The sequence below is a fragment of the Hoplias malabaricus genome, chromosome 5, assembly GCF_029633855.1.
Source record: "Hoplias malabaricus isolate fHopMal1 chromosome 5, fHopMal1.hap1, whole genome shotgun sequence".
NCBI classification, from domain to species: domain Eukaryota; kingdom Metazoa; phylum Chordata; class Actinopteri; order Characiformes; family Erythrinidae; genus Hoplias; species Hoplias malabaricus.
In genome coordinates, this window is record NC_089804.1 from 45,593,626 (window position 1) to 45,607,172 (window position 13,547).

The following is a 13,547-nucleotide window of genomic DNA, read 5'->3' on the forward strand; positions in this document are numbered from 1 at the left end:
GCTGTTTGCTGTCCAGAGCCTCCGACACGTGGAGAAACACTGAAACCTCCTGCTGCTGAACATGCAGCACATTCATCGATGGAAGGAGCCCCTTATCCTGGGTTTACGGGGAGGGGTTTAAACATTTACCTCAGAAATGAGATAAACGCCTGTTTATCGTTGTTGTTATTAGCCGAGACGTAGCGTCTAGCGTTAAAAGGTTAATTTATCAAAACATGAAGACTCGCTTCGGTTTCGCCGGTGGTAAGGCGCATTTCTGGCATTTAAATACGTTCACTCCACACTAATTACAATACTCTTATAATACTTGATCGGTATACGCCAACTGTGTAATCAAGAGAGCCACATTTGTGTGTTTTGCAGCCGGTTGTTGCTTTGTTTTGGTCGAAAGGCTGAGTCACGTTACTTCCTGATGTAACCTAGCGTCGGTTAGAGGAACTGCGCGGCTCAGAGAAGAAAAAGAGAAACTGACACGTGGATTACCATCACTTGGAGAAGCAGGAAGGCTTGAATTTGTAGTCGAGCTTTCCAGCGGCGAAACTAAGGAGTCTCGGTGCGGTTTTTCCTGCTCCGGGATTCGATGAGTGCTGAAGGAGGGAGATGCTTCTGAGAGATAAAAGCTACTTTTTCGTCTTCTCGTCTTTTCGCCTGTCACGCTTCAGAGAGCCAAACCTCCCCTCAGGAACACTACAGGAAGAGAGTTAGAAAACAAGCAAGCCAGACGTTTGTCGTTGAATGGCAATTCTACAAAAACATGGGAAGAACTCCGCTGCAGACCTGGCAAGTGTTAAAGAGGCTTCAGCGGATAATTTCGGAGCCGGAGGAGCCCAGAAAAAGTGGCCAGAGTCCAGTCAGAACTGGACAAGGTGAGCGGGCTCCTAAAATACACTTTGTATTCAGAGGAGCAAATCATTTTCAGTAGTTTAGCATCAGTCTTTGACCCCTTAGTGACCTTCTACATCATACTGTGTTTTCTCATTCTGGGCTAGTTGTGCAAGTCTGAAATATATAAGAGCATGCTGTAGTTCTGAGATTGTTTCTCTATGCTTCTATCTCTCTAGTTATCTATCTATTACTAAACGTTTTACATTGTAAATGATCTCCAAATGTTATCTTGGGTATTATCTCTTTAAATAATATATCATCAATTTACCCTTATAAAACATACCCATTTCCCAAACGAGGTAATTGGGTAAGTACAGTTTCAGGTTTCTAGGGCTACTACCGCGGTCTTTAATCAGCTTTGAAAAAGATGATATTCAATTGTAAACTTTCTCCCTCAAGAAGCCTTCATTTACATCAATTCTAGTCATTTAACTGCATCATGTCTGTCAGGTGATTAGTCTTTGACTCTCTGCCAAGACACACACTAAGTTTAGAATATATCTTAATCTTACTGAGCAAAGCTAAAATCTCACATTGCCAAGGTTAGCTGACATAAGTCTTGTATTTATGTATCAAAAATAAGATTTAAAAAAATATCTGTTTTGGTTTCTCTGATGTTGTGAGTGGCTGTTCACATGAGCAGGTTTTAAATGCAGAAATCTGTAAGTAAATTCTCAGCTCCTTAGACTCGTGGTATCAGGGTAGTGGTTTGTGGCGTGTAGGCGGAGGGCTTGGCCCACTATAATTGTTACCTATTTTTCCTATGACGCAATACATTTGTCAACCATTTGACAAACAGCTCATTCATACACTGTCAAAAACACATATGTATTCTAATTTTGTATAATTTGACCAGTAAATTATATCTCCATTTAGTTTCCATGTAGTCAACTGGTAGTTTATTCCATATGAGGCCTACAGGCGTACGCAAAGAAAAAGGACACGTCTGGTCTGAATGAATATTTTGCCTGTATAGTAACACATCCTCTATAAGGAAATTAACTACAGCGTTTATCTGCCTGTTTTAGTGTATTATTCTGTTGACTGTATTTGACGATTTGGGACAATATAAAATCCAAAGGAAACATGTTTGATAGCTTTTGCACAGCCCATATTTTATGTTTCTATTTTTATTTATTTATTAATTTTAATTGAATATAATAATTTAATATTTTTACAATTGTTCATATTTTCTTGGTAGAGAATATGTAACAATGTTCACTTACAAAATATTCCTTATAATGTATGTATTCACAATGGTGTTTGCAGCTTATTTTCTCTCTCTTTTGTTTATGTACAGGCCAGTAGCCCGAGTATGGACCGCAGTGCTCTTACTGGGCACATGCTTACTTTATTGTGCCCGTGTGGCCATGCCAATCTGTGCAGTGAGCATGGCAGAGCGCTTTGGCTGGTCCAAAAGGGAATCTGGCATGGTGCTGGGCAGCTTCTTCTGGGGTTACTGCTTCACTCAGGTCCTTGGAGGCTACGTCAGTGACAGGTCAGCAAAGTGGTGATGACATGAGGGTGGTGATGGTGTTCACACACCCATTTCTCTTGTAATGTTTATGTCTGAATTGGTGTGAGTTAATTGTAAATGAAATGAGTGTGTGATAGTGTGTCATCAGTGAAGGTTTCAGGGATTTATACTAGCATGAGGAGAACCTGTAGACAAAGGGTGTGGCTGCACTTTGAAAGAAGTTCTGAATACTTTGCATATTCAAGTAGTGAACAGGATTTGGGCGTTTGACACTTGCCACAAGTTTGATGGACGGCACAGACGTAGGTTTGCTGTATTAGAACTTTTTCAAAGAAGCAGCAAGTTTTGATGCAAGCTTTTAGAATTAATAAATTACTTGTGCAAGACTGAAAAAGTTTTGTTAACCAGTTGAATTTCTCTTTGTTTTTACTACTTAATTTTTTCCAACACTGGAAGAAAGATTTGGATTTAACCCCTGGCTGAAAAAGTACTGAAATCAAATGAATAGAAGGAATATATTCTATTGATCTGAAAGAGTTTGGTGCTCGATACATTGTTCAGCTGTTCTGACAGGAGCAAAGCAGCCTAACTGACTGATTACTTATCAAGACTTTTCCAGGGCTAAGTAAACAAAGATGAGCTTCAACTGTTTTAAGCAAATACATCTGAACTTGGCAAGTTCACTTTTTCCTGGTTCACAGTGAATCATGGCTTAGATGGCTTAGGCCAATTTCAGTTATGTTTTGGACGAGAAACAAACAAATTCGGATTTCTGAATTCGGATAAGGCTCCATGCCCTGTTTGCAAAGTAGGTAAATATTGTCCACTTAAAACATGCATCTGTATCTTTGATCATTTGTAGTTTACCACATCATTTGCACACACTCGCTGTCCTTCCTGTTGTCTGAAAATTCCACTAGAAAAAATCGAAAATTACTTGCACTTTTACATTGACTTCCATTGAAAGTTAAGGTTTTTTTCTTTTTCCTATAAAGTTACCATTTTAGAAGATACATGTTTTTAATTGGACAGCAACAATATGCAATAAATATTAAAATACCACAGAGGATTGCATGCCAATATTTCTATTTTAAGACTGTGTAAAGTATTTATTATTATTATCATCTCTCTACATAAAACATTTACTAAGAACTGAATATGTCTGATAATTCCTAACAAACTGGAAAAGCTTAGTGCTGTATTAACCTGTCACAATTATTACAGGGATGAGTAATGTTTGTTGTAGGTTTGTACTGTAATAGTTAATAACAGAGTTAATCAGTTATTTTTATAACCAAAATGTATAAACAAATTTTACAACCTTCAGCTTAAATGTCTATAAATCACAATGATAATAAGAGACGTAGTGCAGGTATTGGTGTTTCTTTCGTCCTAAATATAAATCCCAGAGTCACTTAAAGTCTTTCCCTGTCCTGATGGTTTGTTTGTGTTCAGGGTTGGAGGAGAAAAAGTGATGTTGCTGTCAGCAGCAGCATGGGGAGCCATGACAGCGTTCACGCCAGTACTGGCGCATTTCTGCTCGCAGCCCATCGTCTCCATGACCATCTCTCGTTTTCTTATGGGCCTCCTTCAAGGTAAGCGGGGTTCGATGGGGAGGTCAGAAGCCTGTGAGTCCCTCAGCATGCTCCTCCACTGCACAGCTGACATCTGTTTTACTCATTACAAGAGCATTTTTTATTCTTCAATGAGCTACACCATCTGGGCTAGTTTATGCTTCCAGATTCTAATGTAGAGTCTTGAATGTGTATTTTGTCTTTTCTTTGCTTCCCTGTCTTCAGGGGTGCATTACCCTTCTTTGGCAAGCCTGTGCTCTCAGAAGGTGGTAGAAAGTGAGCGGGGATTCCTCATGAGTACTGTGGGAAGTGGTTCATATCTGGGGTGAGTGGTTGCTGCTGATTAATTTTAGCATGAATAATTTGGCACATTTTAGCTGTACCCCAAATATTAACATTGTTCTTGAAAAATGTAATTTTATACTCAGTATTACTATGTCAACTTTACTGGTACGCCAAAATATCATCACTATTGTGTTGCTGAAAAAACTGTGTGAATTTGATTTTTTTTGTGCCTGTGTGTATGTGTAGGACACTTGTGATAGGAGGAGTCGGGTCACTCATGCTGGACATGTATGGCTGGGAGAGCGTGTTCTACATCTCTGGGCTCTTGTCTGTCCTGTGGGCCTACTGCATGTGGAAATACCTTCTAAAGGGAGAAAGTGAGTTAATACCTGGTATACTATCATTCCTAAAGCTATGTGTATGTTGCACCCATCTGCTCAAAGCTCAGTATTATCCAGAAGAGCAAAGTGTGAACACTCTACAGAAAAACCAGAGCTACTGGGTTTTATGATTATGAATTCTTTCTGAACATGAATTTCATAGCCAGAATCAGGGAAGTACTTTTTGAAGTGTCTCCTTCATTACAGTAGAAACATAAAGTGAAATTATGATTGAATTTGTGGTATTTACACTAGTGTAATACACTTGTGCTTTTCCTCCACTTCTGCTAAAAAAAATAGGTGGTCATGGTGATCTTTAGGAGTATCTATATATATTGGGTTTGTTCAAGTGTTGTAGTAAAATATTTAACCAAGTGTATTTATGGAAGTGAATAACAAAGTGACTAAATAATTCTCATTGGAGTTATTTTTTTTTATAGCATGGATATATCATATGCCTTAGAAAGTCATGTGTGTATACTGTATACCAAGAACCCTCTACAGAGGGTATGTGCACAGATGAAACTTACTTGTATGTTATATGTACTTGCTAACTATCCAGGCTATCTGTGGTTATTTGAAGAATAGAAAGAGATTATTTATTCCATGCAAGTCACTTAGTCAAATCCTTCATAAATTCCCATAGAACCACCTGTAAACCTCATTTAGAAATAGTGCCTTAGGTTTGTAGGTTTGGGATGTGAATAATTGACTAACCGGTGACCAAGATACAAACAATTCTTTGAGTAGAGCTAAAGGTTAAAATGCTTGTCATTGTCGTGTGTGTGTGTGTGTGTTAAAGTTAAATTAAAAAGTTAATTACATTTCCTTTCCACTGAAAACACTTTGCTTTTGAATAGACATCCCAATGTAATTTCCATTGTGATCAATGTCTAAGATATGTACTTATATTTAAGATTTAAATAAATTTTAAAAGCATACCCCTACCTACTAAACACAATTCAACAAATAAAAATAATAAATAAATGTAGTCTCAGAAAAAGGAGATACAATAGTGTATAATGGTATGTAGCTCTGGCAGTATTTTATATCTAGAAATACCTTTTTTATAATCTAATATTTAAAGGGGTCACATGCTTGATTTTTAGGCTTGTTGGTTAATAATATTTGCTGACTCATGACTTTCAGGTACTTTTAAAAGAATCCGCTAAAGTCTTTAGCCCTAGTTTAATGTTAACTCTATATGACACTGATATGTTTGTGTGTGTTGGTTCAGGGCCCATCATCACTTTGGAGTCTTTGGGCAGCTCTGGAACACAGTCTAAACTGTCCCGCAGAAATTGGCTGCGCCTCTTCAGACAACCAGCTGTGTGGTGAGATAAGAACCTGAACAATAACTGAGTGTGAGAGAGGGAGAGCGCACATCTGTCTTTTTGATTTAGTTCAAAGTGGCTATGATCCTGCTAGGAGTTAAAAATCCTCTGGAGGGAGGGAGGGAGGGTTGCACTGCATACTTTTTTGCTCGAATTCACCCTGTTCTTCAATAGTCAGGACCCTCACAGGATGACCCCAGAGCAGGTATTTTTTTTTTGTGTAGCATGTACTTCTCAGCACGGTACTAATACTGACATTGTGCTGCAATGTTAATGGATGAGGCACAGCAGTGCTGTTGGAGGTTTTAAAAATCTCAGTTTTGGCCTGCAAACCATCCATAAATATCTTGAAAACATATTGAATATATTTCAAAAGCATCCTGCCACCACACACCTCACCTTTGACCTTCATTTACATTCATAAATCATGTGTAATGATTTTATAATTGCTGTGTAGTTGATTGGACTTTACTGAGCATTGCTGAATGTATTTGCCAACCTTTAAAATGGGTCATTTTCTCTGATAATCTTTTGAATAAAATAAATTATAATTTTATGAAAAAGGAACAATAATATGTGAATACATGTTGGTAAAAGTAACCTCAGCTAGTTGATGTTGATGATGATGATCGGGCTGTATGGTCACTTTTAGACTAATTAAACAACAGCCATAACCTGAGCAGATAAAGTAGGGTGGTAGTGTATTGTCTCTAATATTGAATGCAAAATGTTTTTTTTTTTCATTTAATGATCCAGTCACTGTTCAATCACTTTCATATATAAAAGTATACATTACTATAAAAGTAAATCCTCCCAAAAAACAGACTAGATATTTGATCTCTGGAGAACGTTTGAAGAGGGACGTGAAAAATTCAACTTTCATTAGAGAATTAAGAGAGTTGACAATACCCTTCCATTTTTAAGGTGTTTTACATATTTTTAAGTGGGACCCCATTAGCAGTAGTTCACTTGCTCAATTCTAAAGTGATTTATGCATTACATTACAAAATGGGATTCTTAATGTCTCTCTAACTCACTCTCTTTCCCTCAATTTTCTGTCCGTCAGTGCTGTCATTATCACACACCTGTGCACTGCGAGCACCTTCTTCACCCTGTTGTCATGGCTACCGACTTTCTTCAAGGACACTTTCCCTGACTCCAAGGTAAACTGTGGGTAAACTATGATGCCCTGAGGGAAGATAACATGCCATGTGATAAAACAGTAGTCGAGATACTTGTCCTGCACATAGTGCTCTATGTTCCTACACTAGGGATGATTCACTGCTGTTGTGTCTTACACACCATCCATGTGTAGGCTATTTGAAAACAAATCACCACCCCAAGCCTGAGGAAAACAGGCTTTATCTACTGGCACATTTCCACAGCATGGTTCCTACTTAGCTTGGCTCTACTCTGCTTTTTTACTAGGCAAACTTGTGTATTTAGGTACCTGCTCACTTGGGGTTCCAGGCAAGCCAATTAGTGACTGTATGTAAAAGGTCCAGATCCTACTCAGAATCACTGGGCGCAAGGCGGGAACACACCCTGGAGGGGGTGCCAGTCCTTCCCAGGGAGGCACACACACACCAGCGTGCATTCACCCACACCTATTAACATAACTATTTTGAGTTGCCAATCCACCTACTAGTGTGCGTTTTTTTTGGACTGTGGGAGGAAACCGGAGCACCCGGAGGAAACCTACGCTGACACAGGGAGAACACACCAAACACCTCACAGAAAGTCACCCGAAGCAGATATTCAGATTTAAAGCTGACCACTCATCATGAAGAAACATGAATATGATTGGCCTTTCAATAAGACACAAATTATTTGAGACTTTGTAAACACTTCAATATTTTTTATTTGTGGAAGGAAGTGTGTGTTCCTTGGCTCAGCCCTGAATCTCTTATAAATCTGTTATGTGCTCTTGGTTCTTCATGTCCACTGTTTCATGCCTTATGTAAGACTTATGTATATGTTTGTCCAGGGTTGGGTTTTTAATGTGATCCCTTGGTTTGTGGCTATTCCTTCCTCACTGTTCAGCGGCTGCCTGTCCGATCATCTCATCAGTCAGGGTATGATGTGCCACACACACACGCATGCACACACCAGGGTGGGAAATTGGCACCCACCACTGGTCAAATGCAGGTAAATTTATGAAATGGCGGGTAAATTTGATCTATCCAAAAGCCACAGTGGCCATAGCCATTTGGATGGGCGGGACAGTTTAGTTTAACACAGCTGACCTGAAATTTTGTTCTAGCCACCGCTGTGGTTGGTGGAAAAAAAATCAATTTCTAACACTGATACACACACACACACACACACACACACACACACAAACAGCCATGTGTCACATCAGATAGAGCAGAAGAACAAAGCAGTTTGTTTGCGTCATTCCTTCTGTGCTGTGTCAGTGTTGTGACTTGTAATTAACATGAAATATGTGGCACACATTTGTTCAGCTGACTGTGGGCCTTTTCCACTAATGTTAAGAGTCTATTTGAGTTTTATTGTGCTGTAAATGTTGTGAACTTTATGCTCTCATTATTATGCCTGTCTCAGTCTGTTGACGTATTCTCTATTTTTATTTTGTATGTGTGATTAGGCTTTGACACTGCTACAGTGAGGAAGCTAATGCAGGTAGGCCTCCAACATGTTGCACATGGTTGCTGTCAGGACAAAACCCCTTTTTATCTTTGAAATATTATTTTACTGGAGAAGGAAAAACATTCCACACTTTGAATGTAAATTAAAGTAAAACCAGTACTTTTGGACTGTTTCAGATGGTCTGTGTTTTTTTTTTTTTTTTTAAAGACATCTGGCACTAGTGTAATAATTTATTTTTAATATGTAGGTACCAGAAAATAGCTGAGAAAATGTTGTCTTAATTTTTTCCCAGTTCTTTTCTATGGGCATATCCAGTGTGTTTACTCTGTTTCTGTGTGGAACCACAACGTTTCCCATGGCTGTAGCATTTGTCTCTGCTACAATGGGCCTCACCACCTTCAGCCACAGGTAAGCCTGCTCTTCTCTTTACAATACTAGAAAAATATAACAAAATAATTCAAAATCTTTAATTTACAAGAGAATATAATTTTCTTTGTCCCTGCAGTGGAGTATCAGTGAATGTTCAGGATCTTGCACCATCCTGTGCTGGGGCTCTATTTGGTGTGTACTATTCTCTTATTTCCTCAGTCACAGTGGCCCTTGTTCATCAACGTTATATACAGTTAAATGTGTAATAGTTGAATAGTGTGGGGGGAAAAATGCTTGATTTGCAGTTAAAAAAATCAGAAATTTAAGTATTATATTAACTGCAAATATAATAAAAAAAAAAAAACAGGAAATAAAAATAATACAAATAATTTGTGCACATGATGATCCAGTACAAAATTGAAAATGATAATAATGATGATAATAATAATAATTATTATTATTATCATTATTATTTCTTCGTCTTCTTCATTTTTTAAATATTTCCACTTATATAAACAAATGCTGCACTTATTTAGTGTTACTCTTAAAGATGTATTAAAGTGTGCCATCGTTTTTATCCTACTGGTACTGCCCAAAAAAATAAACCATAAACACCGTTTGTGCAGTAAATGCATCTGTTTAGGAAAATAATCACACTACACAATCAAATCATTCTACAGCATGAAATAAATCTACAAAATGTTGTGGGACAATTAAAAATGCTTACCATGGGGGTGGGGTGGGGAGGGTACTTGGATTTAATATATTAAAATACATATCAATACCTAATTTCTCTCATGTTGTTCATCATAACTACTATAAACTATTAAAAGAATGATTCTATAAACTAAATATGAAGTCCAGAATAACATTAATATGTTTAGCTGATAATGGGAGTGAAACTCTATAAAGCATAATAAATTAGGTGTTTACAGGTCACAGTTGTAATACATAAAGTCATGTTGTTTCATTATTATGGTGAGAAAATGATAGTGATATGTTTTGCTGACTGTTTTGTTCTTCTTGAGTAGGATAGTGATTATGATGAGGTAAAAGTCTGCAAGATACTGTGTGATATGTTTTAACAGTTTAAAAATGTAAGATTTTTTTCAAGTTACGTGTTTTAGAATGTCCCAATTTCACATTTTATTTATTTTTTTACTGTAATTATAAATTTGGCACTATAAGGTTTAGTCAGTAGGTGGAGCAGATGAATCTCAAACTGTGCCTACAAGCACAGCTGTTGGCTATTGTAGTGTTTCTCAATCCTGGTCCTGGAGGCACCTGATGTGGCTGATTCAACTAATCAGTTAATTAACATGTCTTTTAGAGTTGCAGGGCAGGCTACCTCCAGGACCAGGGCTGAGAAACACTGGGCTAATGGGGCTGGCCTCCGATTTCCAGCTTTTCATGGGCTCATTTCCAAACGTATAAAGGCATGTTTATTGTAAATGATATGTAAATGAGGCCTGGTTTGCTGGCACTTGATGCCCACAGCTGACTTATAAACTGCGCTCAAGTCTCTGTAGTTTTTCACACTGTGTGAAAGTTTCATGAATAAGACGGTGAAGTATTTTATTCAGAGCGGTCAGATTGGTGCTTGTTATTATGCAACTTTGATGAATAAAGTCTAGTGACACAAACTTTATAATTTGGTTGTCAAAGCATAAGGTTTTTAATATTGCTTCTTTTTCCTTCTCCTTCCTCCTCTAGGTGTAATGAATACATGTGGTGCATTTACAGGTAAGAATAGATCATGGTAATATGACAATATGGTCAGCTACTGAGAGCCTGTATAAAGCACATTATAGTAAAATGCAATATAATGAGTAGATGTTCAGATGTAATTTTTTTCTCTGATTCCTTCTAAAATCGTTTTGATTTATTTTGCAAATAGTGAGTTTAATAAAATATTGTATTCATAGCTTTTCTGCTATATACGTGGCTGCTGGTTTGCTGGTACATTTTTGGCATGTGGTGTGTTGTATATAACATTTTGTTTATTTATATATATACTTTGTGCTCTGTAGGTGTGATCATGGTGTATTTTTCTGGCTACCTGATCGAGGCAACTGGTTCATGGGCATCTGTTTTTGCTCTCATCACTGTGATAAATCTGATAGGTTTGGGAACATTCCTGACTTTCGCCGAGGCGCGAAGGGTGGACATTGATTGCACAAAAGGCCGCAACATCCACATCTAATCCCTGAACTCAATCAGCAACTTAAGGAACACATTCTACAGACAGAGACATTTCTGTGATAATGTCTGTGTCTGTAAATCTGTCTGGTCGTAATGATGACTGTTTCCACTGGATTCAGAATCCATCAGCAATAACTTTCCTTTTCTACCACCTTGCTGGAAATAGGACCAGTTATGGAAAGTGTTAAGGAATGGCACTGTAGTGTAGTGGAAAACAGAAGGCCAAAGCTGTAATGACTGTACTTTGTGTGAAATGTCAGTCATACAAAGATGCACATTGTAAAATCAGTTTCCTGTATTACTCTACAATGTACATTTTTATTTTTGTTGTTGAACCTGATCTTCGTCTTCATGAGTATAATCACCATCATTGTCGTCAAACCTGGAAATCTGCTTTTTTTAGTTTTGTATTATGAAGTTCTGGGAGGTATGACTGATGTTGGACAATCCGTTATATCAATAGTTACCTGCTAATTAATTCAGACTACAGGATCACAAACTGGACTAAAGCTAGATTCAGATTTGAGCCTCTTGTCTAGGCAGTTCTATTTTTACCTCACTCGCTCCATCTTGTGGTTAGTTCAAAACCGCTCCTTCCTGTCCCACCAAAATAGGAAAATGTGTCTGATAAAGCGAGCAGCTTTGTTTGGGTAAAGAGAAATTAGTAAAAGGTCTTCCTTATGCCCCGGCACAATAGGGACATAACAATTGAACCGTTGATAGGGATTTCTTATAGTTACTGTTAAATGCTTAGGTTTACTCCTGCGGGTACTGCTCACACACATGGGGTGATAGAGCAAATAGAGTCTCAACAATGAGGCTTTTGTAGACTTATGGTGGGTGAAAGAACTGTGAATCTCCTGTATGTCACACTAATTATGAGTCAGGCATTTTAAGAAACCTTTAAGACCAAATATATTTTGAATGTATTCCAGTGAGACATATTTATTACTTAGGTGGTTAAGGACTGAACTTATTTATAATCATCATAAATGGAGGAAAATGAGTAGTTATTAGAGGGCTGATATAGGTTTGTTTGTCTATTGAACTACCTGAAGCCAGAAATAAGAGATTTTTATTATGGAATCAAGGAGGCATATTATTTTTGCTTGACTTATAGATGAGGAGGTGTGGCCTGACTGGACTATCCTTGTGGAGAGAAAATATAGGGGCCTGTAATCTATTTCCTTAATGTAGCTATAGTTTAGAAAAGTGTCATTCTTGCTGCGTTTCCAACTCTCTGCACGAATCTCCTTGTGTACTTCCTCTGTCCACAGCAGTTACTGCAACTTATGTCCCATTTCAGGCCTAAGACCAAAAAAGATATAAGAAAAAAAAACTTGAATTCTGCTTACATCCCTGTGCATTGCTTTGAACAGCGTTAATAATGTTAGAATCATTTAATTCACACATACATTGTTCAAAGAAACCTTTAATTGTCTGTTAGATTTATACATAGATTACAGTTAGATTGTGTATATTAGATATTATATAAACCTACAACTGGTAAATATGTAAATAATAGTTTTTATAATGCCAAATTATTTTCAATTACAAGTGGTCATATAATAAGTGCAGAGATTCTACGCCCCCCACCCCCCCCTTTTTTTTTTTTTTTTTTTTTTTTTTTTTGCAGCTTAGCTCACACAGAAAGACTGCTGTGACTAGTGCATTTACGCTAGTTCACATGTTATTAAGCCCTGCTGTGACTTCCAGCTGAACCGAGGATATAATATTTGTTACTATTTACTCAGCACTAGGTCAGAATTTTGTATATTTATGGTATTTATGATAAAAAAGGATTATGAATAATTACAATCTTTGTTTCACAGTAGACGTAATCACATTAATGGCCTCGTAATACACAGTCGTGTTCAAAAAAGAAATAGGTATGTTAGCTGAGTCTGCATAGTTAAGACCTCTTATACCAATCAGATACAGCTTTACAGTCTTACACAGTTTTCTCAAGTTTGGGAAAATTGTACTGATTTAATTCTAAATCTTTAAAAGGAAAATCGTGTATGAAAAAGAATACATGTAATATTCTCCTGCTTTAGAAACAGATATTTGTACAACATATTTTGTTTAATAAAAAGTATATTTTATCAAGCCTCAGAATTATTTTGACTTGTTTTCATCATTAAGATAAACTTCCTTTGTATGTGAAGAGTAATGGAGTGAAAATCAGTCAAAGTAAAATAGTAATGTGCTTAGTTTGTCCTCAAATCATTTTAGTTAGTGCTGAAGTAAGTGGAACACATTCAGACGTGCTCAGTATCAACCACATAGTGGCAGCCTTGTGCTAGGTTTGTAGTTCAGCGGTTCATGAAGAGTTCATGAACTACCAACAGCTGCTCTGTCCAAAAAACAAACAAATAAACAATTTTTTTAAAAGTTTAAAAACTTTTAACCTTTCAGCTGAATAAACCAT

At 37.3% G+C, this 13,547-nt stretch overlaps 1 protein-coding gene across 1 annotated transcript; it reads left to right on the forward strand.

Moving 5' to 3' along the window:
• The first annotated feature begins 179 nt into the window (after nucleotides 1-179).
• Nucleotides 180-13,180, forward strand: slc17a9b (solute carrier family 17 member 9b). The gene is made up of 14 exons (XM_066671436.1): nucleotides 180-243; nucleotides 364-866; nucleotides 2,186-2,383; nucleotides 3,818-3,957; nucleotides 4,162-4,261; nucleotides 4,468-4,598; nucleotides 5,839-5,935; nucleotides 7,002-7,098; nucleotides 7,923-8,010; nucleotides 8,544-8,578; nucleotides 8,838-8,953; nucleotides 9,051-9,106; nucleotides 10,628-10,657; nucleotides 10,945-13,180. Exons 2-14 carry the CDS (start codon nucleotides 736-738, stop codon nucleotides 11,115-11,117), a joined length of 1,392 nt encoding a protein of 463 aa, XP_066527533.1. The 5' UTR covers nucleotides 180-243; nucleotides 364-735; the 3' UTR covers nucleotides 11,118-13,180.
• Nucleotides 13,181-13,547: the final 367 nt, after the last annotated feature.